The sequence below is a fragment of the Ornithorhynchus anatinus genome, chromosome 14 (assembly GCF_004115215.2).
Source record: "Ornithorhynchus anatinus isolate Pmale09 chromosome 14, mOrnAna1.pri.v4, whole genome shotgun sequence".
NCBI classification, from domain to species: domain Eukaryota; kingdom Metazoa; phylum Chordata; class Mammalia; order Monotremata; family Ornithorhynchidae; genus Ornithorhynchus; species Ornithorhynchus anatinus.
The window spans coordinates 26,720,979-26,739,811 of NC_041741.1; the positions used below are offsets into that span (position 1 = coordinate 26,720,979).

Below are 18,833 nucleotides of genomic sequence, written 5' to 3' on the forward strand. Positions count from 1 at the left end.
TGACTGACTGACGTCCATCCACCCCCTGCCACATCTTTGATGTGACGAGCTATTCATTCATTCATTCAATAGTATTTATTGAGCGCTTACTATGTGCAGAACACTGTACTAAGCGCTTGGAATGAACAAGTCGGCAACAGATAGAGACGGTCCCTGCCCTTTGACGGGTTTACGGTCTGATCTGGAGAGAGGGACAGGCAAGAACAGCGGCAATAAAACAAGAACAATGGCAATAAAACACTGCACCCTTTTAACTCTGCGAGACACTCTGTCATGGACATGATATCACTCAATAAAATAAAATAGTGCTTCTTACATGGGGAAGGCATGCTGTGTTTACATAGCCTGATGTGAGATTGGAATGCATACTTGCATTTTATTGTATAGTATTATTGTTCTATTCATAAGTTCATTGCAAGGATTATGCACTGCATGATCCCAATAATAACCACAACGAAAATAATGATAATAATATTTATTAAGCACCATGTGCCAAACACTGTACTACATGCTATGGTAAGTGCAAGATATTCAGATTAGTCACAGTTCTTGTCCCACATGGGGCTCACAGTCTAAGCATTAGGGAGAACAGGTACTAAATCCCCATTTTACAGAGAATGAAATAGAGGCACCGAGCAGCTAACTAACCAACCCAAGGTCTTGCAGCAGTCAAGTGGTGAAGCTAGGATTAAAACCCGGGTCCTGTGACTCATAGGCCCATGCTTTTTCCAGGAGGATCCACTACTTCACATGGCCCGATCTCATGCTTCTGTGCTATAATTAGCACATCTCTCCTAGACAAAATTAGAAAGCTTTCCTTAGTTTCTCAAGGAAAACTAAACCGGCGAAACACGTATGCATTTGGATTAATGTGATTAACCTCTTTCTAATCATCATGTCCGACCGAGGAAGAAACATTCACATCAGGATATGTCTGTAAAGACAGATGTTACTAGATCGTGCTCCCAGATTTGCCTTCGTTACGTCAAAGAGATCGATTATAATAGTGTAACACTAGCACAAATTTATCACTTGCATATCATATATTGTATATTGTATATATCATATACTTACACGTGAATCCAGTAACTTTAGGCTGTGTATATATTTTTTAATTAATCTGAGGAGCAATGTTCCCTAGTGGAAAGAGCAAGGGCGTGGGAGTCAGAGGACCTGACTTTGAATTCCTGTTCTACCACATGCCTGTTGTGTGACAATGGGCAAGTCCCTTAACTTCTCTGTGCCTTAATTTACCTCTTCTGTAAAATGAGGATTCAATACCTGTTCTCCCTCCTACTTAGACTATGAGCCCCATGTAGGACAGGGACTGTGCCCAAGCTGATTATCTTGTATCTTCTCCGGGGCTTAGAACAGGACTTGATACGTGGTAAGCACTTAAATATCCCAATTATCTCAGTTTGTGACAGTTTCCTTCAGCCCAACCAACTAGATAATTTCTATCTTTTCTTCTACATCTAGGCCCAGTATATTTTTTTGCACCAGTGCATTTTGGATCTGTTGTCGAGCAAAGGAAGCAACCAGTCCATCTGTTTTGTAAATTACTCTGCACTTCAGAAGATGGATTCACTGGACGCGATGGAGGGTATGCAGAGACAGACTCTTCCAGTGTAACTTTTTCCCCAAACAGGTCTATTCATTTTCAATATCCATAAGTGCACATTAACAAGCATTGAAACCAGGACCATCATCAAACCTTGTTTCCTTTTCATCTAAGTTAGGGCTGAAGCAATGCTCTCTATGTGCTTTTAATCACTGAAAATATTGGAAACATTCACATCTGATCTATCTTTTAATGCTTTCTTTTTCTATTCTAGGTGACGTTGAGCTCGAATGGGAAGAAACCACTATGTAAATTTTCAGGAAGAGAAAACATCTGGAGTTTTATGGGCCAAAATGACTTCCCAGTTAATCTGAATAAGTATTCACCAACTTAAAAAGAAGCAAATGTATCCTCTCTTAATGTGCCTTGGTAAATGGAATATCCATTAATGAGACTGTTCAGATAAGAAACTTCTTGCAGGGTTAAGGAATTTTGCACATAGTCTAGGATGTTTCGCCCAGCTTCTACGATATATATTTAGGAGATTGGGTTCTCTGAAAAAAAAGTGGGGTTTTTTGCAGTTGTCTTCTAAAATCTTAAAAACAAGCCAAATAAATCAAGTCATCTTAACACGAATTATTCAGTGTGAATTTGTCCTATTCTTTGGGCTTGGTTTTAAAGTTAAAATGATCAACATCATCCAGTAGAGATATTTCGACTGCCAGGTTGTTGACATTTCTGGTGAATTCCTTCCAGTACTGCCTAATGATCTTTCCTTAAATGTATGTTCTTAGGTTTTGAATCTTCTATTTTATGAGTACTGAGATATATCTCCTGATCCTGAACAGCTGAGCTGTTACCCCCTGACACTTCAGGGATTATTCCGCTTTTACACAACACACAGTAGCTCTTTAGGGACACTTTGGGCTATTTAAACTGCTTTGTGATCACCCGTTGGAAAAAAAAAAGTGTTTGCAGTTGCACATTGTGAGTGACAAAGGAGGATCTCTCCTTCCTATGAACTTTTATCACTTTTCAGCTTTAACCATTAGTTGCTTCCTTGTATATTTCATGTATAAAGTGCATTTATTGGAGTGCTATACATTGTGTTTAGGGTTTATTCTTAATATTTTTGAAGAATTTCTGCAGAAATATACAGAAGGAATAATAAACTGTATTGTGTGGTATATATTTGTACACTAATAATCTTGATTTAATCATCTAATGTGCTCAGGTAGTGCCAAAGAGATTATGAGAAAAGTTTGAATGAAATCATCTCTACTGGATGCCTTAGTGTTAATGCTCCAGGGTGTTAGGAGCAAAAGTGAGGAGCTTCACCTTTCATGGCAAAACATAGATTTTAAAATATGAGATGCAAAAGTAATGGTCTTTTTTGCTCCATTGCACCAGGTTCAGGCTTGCATGGTATTATCATGGAGCTGTTCTATATAGTCCTTAGTTTCTCCTAAGAAGCGGGGTTTTTTTGTGAAAACTAGTAACCTGAATTTGTTGAACTGCAAATATATTAAAGTTTGTTCAGTCATTTTAATGTGAGCTGCATGCTACTGTATTTTGAGTGGAAATGTCATTAAAAACTTTCCATTAAAAATTCCATTTTAGAAAGATGCTGTAATATACATACAGGCAAATTTTTCATGACCAATAAATGCAATGTTTATACTAGGCAATGTTCATTTTATGGGTTACTCTTCTCAACTAATTTAAAAATATCTCAGTCTCATTTAAAATAATTTTGTATATAGGATTCTCACCAAAGTGAGAGTTTGATCTTTTTCACCCAGAAAATAGAATTACAGCAATGTACTTGGTGATGTATGAAAGTAAAACTACTTCATATCTTGTATAGATTATGTACATCATAGCTGAAGAATATAGAATTCATGGGTGTAGAAGAACAGTGTCTCCTGTGTGACCTTTGGGCAAATCACTTCACTTCTCTGTGCCTCAGTTACCTCCTCTGTAAAATGGGGATTAAAAATGTGAGTCCCATGTAGGTCATGGACTGTGTCCTGATCTACGCCAGCATTCATTACAATGCCTGGAACATATTAACCATTTGACAAATACCATAAAAGAAAGCAAACAAAATTCATTTGCTTGTACACTTATTATTTACCATAATGTTGTTCCAAAAAATGTTATCCAAATAGTGTTTTTCTCTTCCACCAATGGCTTGAAACAGCCTAGCCAATAGTAGCCTGCCATTCAGTGAGGATTTAGGTCAATTCTAAATTCCTTGAATTACATGGGTTTTTGCTAATAGTGAAGACTGAGCTAGGAATCCTGTAAGAAAATGGGAACTGATTATATCTTTGGCACTTAGATCTTGATAAGTACTAATAATTATAATAATAATGGTACTTGGAACTGATTAAATCTTTGACACTTAGATCATGATTGTTATTATTAATAATAATAGTACTTATTAAGTGCTTACTATGTACCAAGCACTGTTCTAATTGTTGAAGTAGATAAAAGTCAAGCAGGTTTAACACAATCCCTGTCCCACATGGGGCTCACAGTCTTCATCCTCAGTTCACAGATGAGGAAACTGAGGCTCAGAGAAGTTAAGTGATTTGCCCTAGGTCACACAGCAAACAAGGGCAGAGTCAGGATTAGAACCCATGACCTTCTAACTCTCAAGCTTGTGTTGATGATTAAAACTCCTTTCTCTTAATAAAATACAGTACACTAGGTGATGACAGGAAAGAGCAATTCCAGATTCTGAAAACACATAGCATTATTCAAATCTTCTCTAATTTGGTCATTTATTAGCACTCATGAAACCACATGCTATAATGATAAATGGTGTTATAGATTCCTCCGTAAAAATCACTCAGGAGAACCATGCAAATGGAAGTTTTTTCAAATACCTGATGTGCCAAATAGAATGGAAAATATTTTTGACCATTCTTTCACACTATTCATATATAGGTGAGAACATCCAGTTCTCAAATAAGGTAATAATGTTGGTATTTGTTAAGCGCTTACTATGTGCCGAGCACTGTTCTAAGCGCTGGGGTAGATACAGGGTAATCAGGTTGTCCCACGTGAGGCTCACAGTTAATCCCCATTTTACAGATGAGGTAACTGAGGCACAGAAAAGTGAAGTGACTTGCCCACAGTCACACAGCTGGCAAGTGGCAGAGCCGGAAATTGAACCCATGACCTCTGACTCCGAAGCCCAGGCTCTTTCCACTGAGCCACGCTGCTTGGGATTGTGCTCTTGTAATAATAATAATAATAATAATAATAGTGATATATGTTAAACACTTACTGTGTGGCAAGCACTGTAGTAAGCATAGGTCATACACAGTCCCTCTTCTATTTGGAGTTGACAGTCTAAGTAGGAGGGAGAATGTGCATATAATCCCCATTTTACAGTTGAAGAACCTCAGGCACAGAGAAGTGAAGTGATTTGCTCAAGGTCACACAGCAGACAAGTGGCAGAGTTGAATTAGAACCCAGGACCTCTGACTCCCAGTCCCGGGCTCTTTCTACTAGGCCATGCTGGTCACCAAAATGTGCACTAAAGAAAATTCACCATTAATACTCATGAACTGTGACATAGCATACTCTGTCCCGACGGGCTCACCTTCTTGGACTAGGAATCCTAAGTCCCTAAAAAAAAAATTTGTGGCCAAAATGTGTATCATAGTATGGTGGAACTGGGTTTAGACATGTGGTAGACAACTAAAACGATCATTTTAAAATGTAACAATATTATTTTAAGGAAATTAATATATTGATACCCTCAATTACAAGGGAGTGTTTCAGCGAAATGGGGATCGAAAGACATTCCCCAACTTGAAAAGGAAACTCAGGCCTCCCTTTAATGGAGGACAAAGTTCATACCTTTGTACGTATCATTTTTCTACAAAAACGTTCAGTCCATGTTTTCCCACTCCTCAAGAGCCTCCAGGTGTTGCCCACCCACCTCCGGATCAAACAGAAACTCCTCACCAATGGCTTTAAAACACTCAATCACTTTGTCCCCTCAGACTTCACCTCACTACTCTTCTACTACAACCCAGCCCGCACACTTGGCTCTTCTAATGCCGACCTATTTACTGTTCCTCAATCTCCTCTGACTCTGACCTCTGACCCACATCCTGCCTCTGGCCAGGAACGCTCTCCCATTCCATATCCAACAGACGATTACTCTCCCTCCTTTCAAAGTCTTAGTGAAGGCTCATCTCCTCCAAGAGGCCTTCCATAAGCCCTCGTTTCCTCTTTTCCCACTCTTCTGCATCACCCTGAATTCCTTACTTTATTCACCATTACCCCTCAAACCCCACAGCACTGGGTACATATCATTTATTTATTCATTTATATCAACATCTGTCTCCCTCTCTGGACTCTAAACTGATTGTGGGCCCAGAATATGTCTGTTATATTGTTGTGTTGTACTCTCCCAGGTGCTTAGTAGAGTGCCCTGAACAAAGGAAGCGCTCAATAAATGTGATTGATTGATTGACTTTGTCTTTTAACATGACAGCTCATTCTAGTCTTTCTCACCATAGACTGTTTGCTCACCCTTCACTCCTTTTGGGAATTCCCTCCCCTTTCACATGTAACACGTCACCAGTCTCCCCATCTTCAAAGTCCTACTAAAGTGACATCTCTTCCAGGAAGGCTTCCCTCACTAACCTGGAAGTGGAAACACAACCAATGTATCAGAATGTCATAGAGTCAGTGGTAAACTTCAAGAGAACCAATACAGATTCAGAAATATATTGTAAGTTCCTTGTACGGCAGGAATTGTGACTCGCAACTCTATTCATTCCCAAGAGGTTAGTACAGTGCTCTGTACACTATAAATGCTCAATCAATCAATCAGTGGTCTTCACTGAATTCTCACTGAGGGGAGAGCACTGTATTAAGTTCTTGAGAGTACAGTATAACATTTAGTAGACATGTTTCCTAGCCACAGGAGGTTCAGTAAATTCCGTTTATTGATTGATTGATGTTCACATATCACTTTGGACACTGGAATAAGCCTAGGCTTCCAGGGATCAGAAATCCTGGGAACTGGGATTTATAGTAATGACTACTCATGTTTATTAATCTTAGATCAGTGCCTTAATCTTAAAACAAGAATAGAAATATTCTGAAGATTGAATGACTATAAAATTTAGCAAAAATATAAATAGTCGGGAAAAAGGGTTAGTGCTAAATTTTAAGAATTCAATAAATCCCACCATTTATTGCTTAAACCTAAAGAAAGATGTATTTAACAGAGCCTGGACTACAAACAGGAGAGAGAGAAGCAATATAAAAACTATGTAAAAAGCACATTTATTCCAGAACCGGGACAAAGAACAGAAAGTGTAGACAACTTGGTTCAGAATACAACTGATTGACTAAACTCTCCTAAAACTGGCTTCTCCTCAGGTACAGACAAAGGCAGCCCAACTGGTTCTGCCTTGCTCTTTTTTGTTGTAAGTATCATTTCTTACGTGCTACTATGTGCCAGGCACTGTACTAAAATTTGGGGTAGCTACAAGCAAATAGTTTGGACACAGTCCATGTCCCACTGAGGGCTCACAGTCTTAGTCCTCATTTACCGATGGCACAGAGCAATTAAATGACTTGCCCAAAGTCATACAGCAGACAAATGGCAGATCTGAGATTAGAACCCAGGTCCACTGACTCCCAAGCCCATGCTCAGTCCACAAAACTCTTCTGCTACCTTGACAAGAAACACAAACAAATGAATTTAGAACCTAATTATTCTTTGTTGTTTTTCCTCTGTCCCTGGAATATTTGAGATTTAAATGTCAATTCAGAATAGTATCACTGTTTAGTAGTTTCTGCATCATTTGAAATCTAAGTAGATTTTTTAGTCCTTTTCCCCCCAAATTGATGCTCATTGCTGCATGCAGTCATGGATAATGCTTAACAGACTCTCATTAGTTAATGCAGATCTGGATACTGAATAGTAAAATTGGATTTTTTTAACATCCAGTTATTCTGTAATAGAAGACTAATTCAATTATTAGGCCTGAATGAGTCAATGAAATTTCATGGAGTTTTAATGTGCTGTTATTTAAAATTATTTTGGAAAAATTATGTAGTTAGATTTAAAACAATGGTTTGCAGATTAGGCAATTTTTATACAAAGTGAAATTGTCTTTGTGTCAATACGGAACCTGGATTGAAGCCCACTGAAAATGTGATATACTTTTTTTATATATTTCCTTGTATTTTCCTGATCCTAACAGGTGAGAAGGTCAAAATGTAGTCATATTTTGATTGTTTGGGCATTTTTATAGCTTCTTTAGGGGCTTTTAAGCTAAACCTTAGCCACTTGTTTCATATTAGCTCCTAAAGAATCCTACCAACTCTGGTCTACTGTATTCTCTAGTGTGCTTAGTACTGTATTCTGCTCACAGTGAGCGCTCAATAAATACCACTGATTAACATTGATCGTCATCTCAGGAATGGTAATGGAATATTTCCTGAGTCCCTGAGCTGACAATGATTAAAGAAATCAGTTTGAGGAATTATGTTTCAGTAACAGCAGCACCAAAGAGGTCTGGAAAGTGTCTAGTGCGTCTACAACCTCATTCACTTTATGTAAATAGAGGAGAGGTTCTTCCAGATGAGCAGCAAGAGCAGGTACATGAAGATCAGTGTTTCCTAGTGGAAAGAGCCTATAGACCTGGGAATCAGAGGGCCGGGGTTCTAATAGTAGCCCTGCCGTGTGACATTGGCGAAGTCACTTAAAAACTGTGGAATTAAGTGTCAAGAGCTGTATTAAGTGCTGGGGTACCTTCAGATTAATCCAGCTGGGTACATTCCTTGTTCTTTTTTTTTATGTTGGTATTTGTTAAGCGCTTACTATGTGCAGAGCACTGTTCTAAGCGCTGGGGTAGATACAGGGTAATCGGGTTGTCCCACGTGAGGCTCACAGTTAATCCCCATTTTACAAATGTGGTAACTGAGGCACAGAGAAGTTAAGTGACTTGCCCGAAGTCACACAGCTGACAAGTGGCAGAGCCGGGATTCGAACTCATGACCTCTGACTCCCAAGCCCGGGCTCTTTCCACTGAGCCACTCAAAGTCTAAGGGGGAGGGAGAATACGTATTCACCTCCCATTTTTCAGGTGAAGAAACAGAGACATCCAGGAATGAAATGATTTGCCCAAGGTAACCCAGCAAGCAAGTGCTGGAGTTGGGATTAGAACCCGGGTCCTCTGTCTCCCATGCCTGTTGGATCTTTCCACTAGGCAAACCCTGCCTCTCCTGCCCTGTGCCGTACGGGAAGATGATGGAGTGAATTTTAAATTTAGATGTATGCCTTCCATGAGGCTGTGTTAGAATGGGGATGGGGAGATGGCCCTTATCTTGAGCAGGAACTCAACTCTTCGTTGGCGTACACACTTCATGCCTGTGTTTATAATGTTATTATCCTTCCTTAGTCATTAGCGTCTTTAATTTCTAAACCCAAAGATGAAGAGCATTTATAATGTTAACAATATCAGCCTCCAAAAAAGTGTGAAACGTGTAGAAGCCCAGAAAATTTGCTAAAAGCTGATTGCTCTCCATAGCGAGGTGTAACTAGTGGTAAAATGTAGGTTGTTGCATGCCATAGGTGAATAGTAAGTTGCTATTTCAAGACTGCGATATGGGTTAAATGTGCTCATGTTCCAATTTCTGAAGTGTTTGCTGAAAATTTCGGAACTTTTCATGCCAAGTAATACGCAATTTAATCCAGCCAAAAGACACTACACAGGCAAGCCCTTATGATTATCATTCCTCTCGCTCTCCAATCCTGAATTCCTTTATCAAATTGATGGAGTTTAGTAGAAAATTGGTCATGAACCGTCATGCTTTATAAACAGGGGAGGGTTTAATGAGTAGCTGGCAAAGGATTTTGCAGGAAAATTCACCGTGTATTTCAACTACAAATGTAATGGACAAAAATGTGTTCTAAAGCAGAGCCAGAAAGGCAAGTCACACAGCTGTTCCAATCACTGGCAAATCATTCTCCGGAGCTCCAATTTCGTGTTGGAGCTTTAGTGTTGCTCCTTTAGTGTCCGTGTACTTAAACCAATTTTGACAAATCATATGGAAGAATTTTGCAGGTGCTTCTCGTTATTTTATTTACACCCGGGGAGTAATTCCTAGAACGCTTGAAGTATTGAAACCGCGTGGCCTGATGGATAGAGCACAGGCCAGGAAATCAGAAGGGCCTGGGTTCTAATCCCAGATCTGCCATTTGTCTACTCTGTGACTTGGGCAAGTCACTTAACTACTCTGTGCCTCAGTTACCTCATCTGTAGAATGGAGATTGAGATTATGAGTCCTATGTGGGACGTGGACCGTGTCCAACGTGATTAGCTTGTATCTATCCCAGCACTTAGTACGGTGACTAGCACATAGTAAGCACTTAACAAATACCATAAAAAAGCTTCTCAAATGGCAGCTTGAAAAACACAGCATGCCTTTAACTCTAGGTAGCATTTTAACTGTAGGTAGCAAGGTAAGACTTTGAGATGAAACTTCTATTGTATTTGATGCCTACCAAATTCACATCCAACAATAATAGTAACAATAATTATGGTATTTGTTAAGTGCTTACTATATGCCAAGCACTGTTCTAAGCACCGGGGTGGATACAAGGTAATCAGGTTGTCCCGTGTGGGGCTCACAGTTTTAATCGCCATTTTACAGATGAGATAACTGAGGCACGGAGAAGTGAAACTGCTTGCCCAAGGTCACACAGCAGACAAGCGGCAGAGCCGGGATTAAAACCCGTGTCCTCTGACTCCCAAGCCTGGGCTCTTTCCAGTAAGCCACGCTGCTTCCCAGTGAAACCCCAGTCCTCCCTGGCCGCTTCACATTCATGTGCTCCATAGAAGAGCAGAGAGTAAGCAGGGTAATGGAAGCCAAGGGCAAAATCTGGACAGGGCTGAGGGGACGGTGGAACTTTGGGTAAAATCTGCTTCCTCATGTAGTAAGCACTTAGCAAATACCACAATTATGATTAGGGAAGAAGCACGGCCTAATGGATAGAGCACGGGCCTGAGATTCAGAAGGTCATGGGTTCTAATCCCAGCTCTGCCACTTGTCTGCTGTGTGACCTTGGGCAGGTCACATAGCTTCTCTGTGCCTCGGTTCCCTCATCTGTAGAACAGGGATAAAGATTGTGAGCCCTATTTGGGACAGGGACTCTGTCCAACCCAATTATCTTGTATCCACCCCAGCAGTTCCAACAGTGCCTGGTATATAGTAAGCGCTTAACAAATACCATGATTATTATTACTATTCAGATCACACCGAAGGTTACATCGTGGTATCTATCCGTTAATAACATTTACGCTCTGTACTTACAGTATGCCGAAATTTGTACTACTGCTTGGGTGTGCACAATAGAGGTAAAAGACATGATCCCTGATCTCAAGGAGCTTGAAATAATAATAATAATTATGGTATTTGTTAAGCATGTGGGGGGGGGACACATACAAATTATAGGTAGAAGCAACAGAACGTAAGGATATATACCTAAATACTATAGTAGGGAGAGGGTGGAGGGGGAAGGACGTGTGTGCCTAGGTGCGGGGAAGCCTGAACTGGTATTAGGTTGGGAAATAGAGTGGTACAACTAGAGATTAATCAGGGAAGACTTCCTGGAGGAGATGTGATTTCAGAAGAGCTTTGACGATGGGGAGAGCAGTAGCCTGCAAGATGTGAAGCACGGAGGATTACCAAGAAGAAGGGAGGTTGTGAGTGAGAGGTTGGCAGTGAGAAAGGCCACGATGTATTTTTTTTTTCATTGCTATCGTTCTTGTCTGTCCGTCTCCCCCCGATTAGACTGTAAGCCCGTCAAAGGGCAGGGACTGTATCTGTCACCGATTTATACGTTCCAAGCGCTTAGTACAGTGCTCTGCACATAGTAAGCGCTCAATAAATACTATTGAATGAATGGATTAGTGATGTAATCCTGGCTCTGCCAATTGCTGGCTGTGTGATCTTGGGCAAGTCACTTAATTCTCTATGCCTCAATTTCCTCTTCTGTAAAATGGAGATTAAATACCTGCTGTCCTTCCTACTTAGGCTGTGAGATCAATGAGATGTCTTCCCCAGTGCTTAGAGCAATGTTTCACACATAGTAAGCACTTGATATGTGCCACTAGGCAATTGTTTGCTATGTGACCTTGGACAAGTCACTCACCTTCTCTTTCCCTCAGTTCGTCATCTGTAAAATGAGGATCAAATACCTGTTATTCCTTCTACATAGACTATGAGTCCCATGTGGGATCTATCTTGTATCTCCCCCAGCACTTAGAACAGTGCTTGGCAGACGGTAAGTGCTTAATAAATGTTATTATCATTATCATTATTATCATTAATATTGTTACCATTAGAAGCACAGTGGCCAGGTGGCCATGAGTGGCTCGAAAGGTGCAAACTGAGATGTAGTGGGAGAGGGATAATAAGAATAATTATGGTATCTGCTAAGTGCTTACTATGTGCCAAGCACTGTCCTAAACACTGGGATATATACAAGGTAATCATGTTGTCTGGGGCTCACAGTCGTGATCCCCATTTTACAGATGAGGTAACTGAGGCACGGAGAAGTTAAGTGGCTTGCCCAAGGTCACACAGCAGACAAGTGGCGGAGCCGGGATTAGAACCCACATCCTCGGACTCCCAAACCTGTGCTCGAGTGTCGATTCAGTGCCTTATAGTTACTGTAATGCCTTCTTGTCTTTCTTTAAGGTGGTGGGGCCTGGACTCAGTACAAAAACCCCATCCAGCTTCGGGAGCTCTTCCAGTACTGTCACTCGAGGGCCAAGCCAAAATCAAGGAGCAAGGCCGGATGGAAACACCCAACTGGAATGAAATCATTCTCTGAGCATTTAAGCAATGCTCACCTGAACACAGCTTCGCAGGGTGGGAGTGTGAAGGAACTGAGTGATGGGAGGATACCCAAAAGGCCCTGGAAAAGAAGCTGAAGTGGGGAGTTTTCTCGGCGGTTCCGGTCGTGGCTAGACCCTGGGGGAGAGGGGGTACGGGTGGGCCGTCCACCAGTGGTGGTGACGGCAGTGTCGGGGAGCAGGGACGCGCTCCCTGCTCTGCTACGGATGCCCTGAGAGGAGGATTGCTCTGGTTGCCTGGACCACAGGGCGGTAAGACCGTGCCCCCTCGCCCACCAACTTCTCCGGTTTGACCGGGGCGGCAGCTGCAGGTCCCCTGTCAGTCCCCAGGATGCCCCACTACAATCATCCATTCATTCATTCAGTAGTATTTATTGAGGGCTTACTATGTGCAGAGCACCGTAGTAAGCGCTTGGAATGGACAAATCGGTAACAGAGACAGTCCCTGCCCTTTGACGGGCTTACGGTCTAATCGGGGGAGACAGACAAGAACAATGGCAATAAATAGATCTCCCCACATAGGATTGGAAGATGAAAAACAAATCACAAAAGGCTTCCTGGAGGAGATGTGACTTCAGGAGTCAGGCGGTCTTTGATTCCTGTTACCCCTGCCGTTTTTTTTCTTTTAATGATATTTTTTTAAGTGCTTACTAAGCACTGGGGTAGATACAAGGCACAGTTCCTGTCCCACATGGGTCTCTCAATCCTAATCCCCACTTTACAGATGTGATAACTGAGGCACAGAGAAGTTTCTAGGAGAAAAGTGGAGGAGCCAGGATTAGAACCCAGGTCCTTCCCACTCTCAGGCCCATGCTCTACCCACTTCATTACAGTGCTTCTCAAGCTACTTTTTAGAATTGAGTCCCTTGAAGGACAGGCGCTATGTTTCATTCTAGTTATTCTGCAGCTACACCAGCCTCTAGCTAGCACAGTTATTGGCAGCTAGTAAGTGCTTCATAAATGCCATAATGATCACCTTTATTCCGCACAAAAGGATCACTTTGCTTTCTATCTCTTATTAAACTTTTTATTATCTAAAAAAAAGTTTATTGACATTTTTCTAAGCAGAATGATCAGTTTTCATGCTTGCACACTTCAAAATGCACAGGGCTTCACAATCATGAGGGCAAAATGAGTAAGGCTGGCTGATCAAACAGGAATGAAATGACAACTCTTTGTTTGCTCAAAGACATATTCATTCACCCAAGGGATGTTGTCAAGTGATCTCATGTCCCCACATGCACAACTATCCCCAAAGAAACAAGGGTTTTCTGTGGACGCTTTAGAACTGAAAATCTATTAAGAAGCAAAGTGGCCTCGTGGATAGAGGCTCTTGGGAGTCAGAAGGACCTGGGTTCTAATCCCTGCTCTGCCACTTGTCTGCTGTGTGACTTTGGGCAAGTCTTTTAACTTCTCTGTGTCTCCATTACCTCATCTGTAAGATGGGGATTAAGACTCTGAGCCCCATGCGGGACAATGGACTGTGTCCAACCTGATGGTCTTGTATCTTTCCCAGCACTTATTATAGTGCTTGATACAAAGTAAGTGCTTTTTTAAAATGACATTTATTAGGCACTTACTATGTGCCAGGATTAACAAATTCCACAAATCTATTCAGTTCTCTGGAGTCGGGTGTGATAGGATACAGGTTGGGAAAGGAAATATGACATGGATTTACTCTTGTCGGAACCATTAAGCCTTGATCTATAGAACTAATTGATTTGGGTTTTTTTTTCACTTTTCAAGGGTTCGAGCGGAAGTTTTCCTTTGTGAGGGCTGGCTTGGAACAAGAGGTAAACTGCTCTAATGAATCTGGGAAATACTTTAGGCTTTGGGTTATTTGGGTGTCTGAAAAATGAAAGGACGGTCAACAGAGAGTCTTATCGGGAGGCGTTGTAAAACATAACATTTCGGCAACAGCTGAGAAAAGGAGAATAGGCCCATTGAAAGCAAAATAATGAGCAAGTGTCAGAGTGGACAGTTGGTGTCAATGCCTGGAGGATTTGAAAGTTAGAAGCGGACTTGAGGAAACCATGTTAATAGAGCCCCTGTCTCGATGAAAAAAGTCTCATACTTTACCCCAAAAATCCATCATAGGCGTCATGCTTGTCACAGTGTGCATTAACGTGCTTAGTGGAAAAGAATGCTGTATTAATGGGCTGCACCAGGCCCCGATTTTGTTGGTATCCGACGGCGGAGAATCCGTTCTTTTTTTCTTTGAACTGAATTCATAAAGTAGCTCCCCCCTCAGAGGCATTACTGATTCTTCGATCCAAGTGTGTCTTGAAGAAAATGGAGAAAACCTTTTGAATTCTGTCTAATGTTTTAACATCACAAAGTAGTACAGCCCAGACATTTGGCTGAGAATTTTGTAGTTGTAAGAAGTGGAGGGCATAGGATTGTTTTCGGTTTGGTGAAGATCAAATACTGGACATGTTTTTCTATGCTGAACTAGTGATTCTAATGAATCCATAAACCAAGTCGATGAAAATACTGGCCCGGGAGTCTCTCAAGGAGATGTAGAGAACGTGTGAGCTCTCTCCAACTAAGGACATGAGCCTGACATAGACTTTGCAGCATGGCCTAGTGGATAGAGCGCAGAGCTGGGAGTCCGAAGGTCATGGATTCTAATCCCGGTTCTGCCACTTATCTGCTGCGTGGCCTCGGGCAAATCACTTCACTTCTCTGTGCCTCAGCTACCTCATCTGCAAAATGGGGATAAAGACTGTGAGCCTTATGCGGGACAGGGATCGTGTCCAACCTGATTTTGCTTGTACCCACCCCAGTGCTTAGTACAGTGTCTGGCACATAGTAAGTGCTTAACAAATACCTCAATTATTATTATTACTAGATCAGCCACGAGTCTGGGAGGATAGAGCATAGTTCTTGTCCCTTTTCTTGAGAAGCAGTGTGACCTAGTGAAATGAGCACTGGGCTTCGGAGTCAGAGGTCTTGGGTTCGACTCCCGGCTCTGCCACTTGTCAGCTGTGTGACTGTGGGCAAGTCACTTAACTTCTCTGTGCCTCAGTTACCTCATCTGTAAAAGGGGGATTAACCGTGAGCCTCACGTGGGACGACCTGATTACCCTGTATCTCCCCCAGCGCTTAGGACAGTGCTCTGCGCATAGTAAGTGTTAACAAATACGAACATTATTATTATTAGCAGGGAATGTGCTAATTTCTCTTGTATTGTACCTGCCAAGAGCTTAATATAGTCCTCTGCACATAGTAAGCGCCCAATAAATACCATTGATTGATTGATTGAGTCAGGAGACCTGTGTTCTAATGCTGGTTTAAGTTTTCAGTGCCTCACATTCCTCTTCTGTAAAATGGGGATTAAATCCCATTGTTTCCTTCCACTTTAGACTGTGAACCCCATGTGTGACAGCGACCCTTCATATGTGACAGACCAGTGCTCTTTGAAGATTAAAAGACTTAATAAAATCAGATCTTCTCCTAGAAGCTTTCCCCAACTAAGCCTTCATTTCCCCTACTTCCTCTTCCTTCTGTCTCACCTATGCAATTAGATCTGCACCCTTTAAGTTCTTGCCATTCGCCCCAGAGGTCAGGGTCTCTGGGGTCTCTATGCCCACATGGAGCTTTGCCCAAAGATTTGCCCGTGGCCCAGCAGCACGCACTGTGCATAGGGTGGCCACTCCAAAGTCCCGTTTCCACCCCCACAGCATCCTCAGATCCCAGCTGCCATTTCCAGGAGGTGGATCGGCTGAAACCTGGATTGAAGTCAGAAAAAACAGCCATCTGACCTGCGTATGGAGAGAAAGCTTAGCCTTCACCCTGCTTTCTCCCCCCAAAACCTACAAAAGGTTGCATTTTCTATTTCCACACTAGCGAAAGATAAATGTAGAGTTCAGTGTTTCCTGATTCTTGTCTGTAAAACCTTTGGATTTAAAAGCAGTGTTCTCTTGTCACAGCATTAAAATCGGTCTAACCTTTTGTGCTGGTCTTGTTGTGTCTCAGAGAGTCATTACGAAAGAGAATCGGGATTATAATAGGTGCTTTTATTCAAAGCTTAAATTTGGAATATCATTTTCAGCTCTTATATCTCCCTCAAGACATTTCAAATCGTGAAAGTCATTATAACAAACGTTCAAATAGCTAGAGTTCATTTTCCTTGGTTTTCTTGAACAAGACAGGACCATGCAACCTCAGAAAGATTGTTTGGGTTATCGGGGAAAATATTTTCCCTTCTAATTCGTTTCAACAATGAGGTGAACTACAAATCAGGGAGACAAACACCGCGTATAGAGTGATCCTTTCCAAATGGATCCCTTCTAAGGCAGTATTCAGATCACATGTCTTCCTAAGTACTTCCTAAGAAATTCAATGTCTCTTCAGACCACTTCTTCTTACTTCTCCTGCTGACAAATTTCACCAGCATTCCAATGTCAAACACACAGAATTTTACAGATAAAATGGGAAACTCAATTGAAGGATGATCCTGGTGTCATCTGAGAACTAGAGAAAATAAGTGTTTTAAAGAAGCGGCAGAATGAAATTCACCTTGGAAAAATAAAAATCTAACGCCCTCCCAGGCAAGTAACCTGAAACATTTGGTGAGCCAAGGAAACATGAAAAGGAGAAACGCTGAAAGAAACCTAGCGGTGTTAGCGAGCAGTAAATCATATCTGAGTTTGTAACGTGATGCAAAATCTCAACAGGCCGATAGCATTATATCACAGGCCGAGTAAGTGATAGTACCTCTCTCAAGCACGCACATGGGATCATATAATACTGTGGAGGCAGATTAAGGTCCTAGTGGCCCCAGGTTAGTGAAAGCTAAAAAAGCCCTCCAGGCTAAGATTTGCCCTTCTCTAGAACAAACACTTGGAACTGGCTCCTCTTCTCATCACAGAGGCCATTCGAGCCCAGAAATATGGCCACATCCATTATGGTCAAGTGGTCCAAGAAGGCTTCTAGAGGAACCGGCGTGGTCTAGTGGAAAGAATACGGGTATAGAAGTCAAAGGACCTGAGTTCTAATCCAGGCTCTGCCCCTAGCCTATTGTGTGACTTAGGGTATCTCACTTAAATGTCTTTGTGCCTCTGTTTCTACATCTGTAAACTGGGGATTCAATACTTGTCCTCCCTTTGCCCCTGGCTGTGAGCCTCACGTAACAAGAATACGAAAGTGCTTACTATGTGCCAAGTACTAAGAGCTGAAGTAAATACAAGGTAATCAGGTACCCCATGTGGCCCAGTCTAAGTAGAAGGGAAAAGAGGTAGGCAATCCCCATTTTATTTTATGGTATTTGTTAAGTGCTTACTATGTGCCAGGTACTGCTCTAAACACTGTGAGAGATACAAGATAATCAGGTTGGATACAGTCCATGTCCCATAAGGATGCATATTAGTGAATGTCTCCCTGTGTATGTTTGTGCGCGTGTGTGTCCATCTTTCTGCTCCTCTCCTTTTCACTGTCCCCTCTCGGTACCATTTTCTCTCCCCGACCCACTGTCTCCACTGCTTTGGTCTCCTAGTTCCTACCTCTCTCCTTCTATCCTTGTTCCTCTGTTAGTTCTTGCTGCCTTTACTTTCTATCTTCCTTCTTGCCTTTCAGCACTCTTCCTAAAGATCATACTCTTGTCTCATGTAAGTTCCCCAAACATATTCACTTAAAAATAGCAGTGCTGTGCTGGTGTGTTCGTTTATTGCCAAAAATATGTAGAAGAGATACAACCAATTTTTTTATGGTATTTATTAAGTGCTTCCAAAGTGCCAGGCATTATACTAAGCAGTGTGGTAGATATAACCTGATCAGGTTGGACACAGTCCCTTTCCCATATTCATTCATCAGTCGTATTTATTGAGCGCTTACTATGTGCAGAACGCTGTACTAAGCACTTGGAATGTACAATTCGGCAACAGATAGAGACAAACCTTGCCCAACAGTGGTCTCTCAAGGACTCATAGTCTTAATCCCCATTTTACAGATGAGATAACTGAGGCCCAGAGAAGTGAAGTGACTTGTCCAAGGTCACACAGCAAATAGGTGGCGGGGCCGGAATTAGACCCCACATATTTCTGATTCCCAGTCCTGTGCTCGATCCGCTAGGCCATGCTTGTTTCTTTAGCCCTTCCATGCCCTTAAATACTCACAATCCCCTACAGCATTTTTGTATGTATTTCTCCCTCTTATCTGTAATTTATTGATTGTGACTCCATATGAGCGGAGATCATATGTACTAATTCTAGTGCTTCCTTAGTACAGTTCCCAGCCCACAGAATGTGCTCGATTCATACTACTGATTGATTAATTGACTGATAACAGGGAGGGATAGGAAAGCAAAGAGTCAGGCAAAAGGGATTGAAAGAATGAAGAAGGTTTAAGCAGAAAGCATTTAAGGG

At 41.7% G+C, this 18,833-nt stretch overlaps 1 protein-coding gene across 1 annotated transcript in view; it reads left to right on the plus strand.

Moving 5' to 3' along the window:
* The window catches only part of PTPRQ (protein tyrosine phosphatase receptor type Q), a 231,912-nt gene extending 228,684 nt beyond the window's left edge, over nt 1-3,228 (plus strand). Inside the window, exons 60-61 of the mRNA XM_039914120.1 lie at nt 1,480-1,603; nt 1,836-3,228. Of these exons, the coding sequence (XP_039770054.1) occupies nt 1,480-1,603; nt 1,836-1,873 (162 nt within the window). The 3' untranslated portion in view covers nt 1,874-3,228. The remainder of the gene's footprint in view (nt 1-1,479; nt 1,604-1,835) is intronic.
* The last annotated feature ends 15,605 nt before the right edge of the window (nt 3,229-18,833 follow it).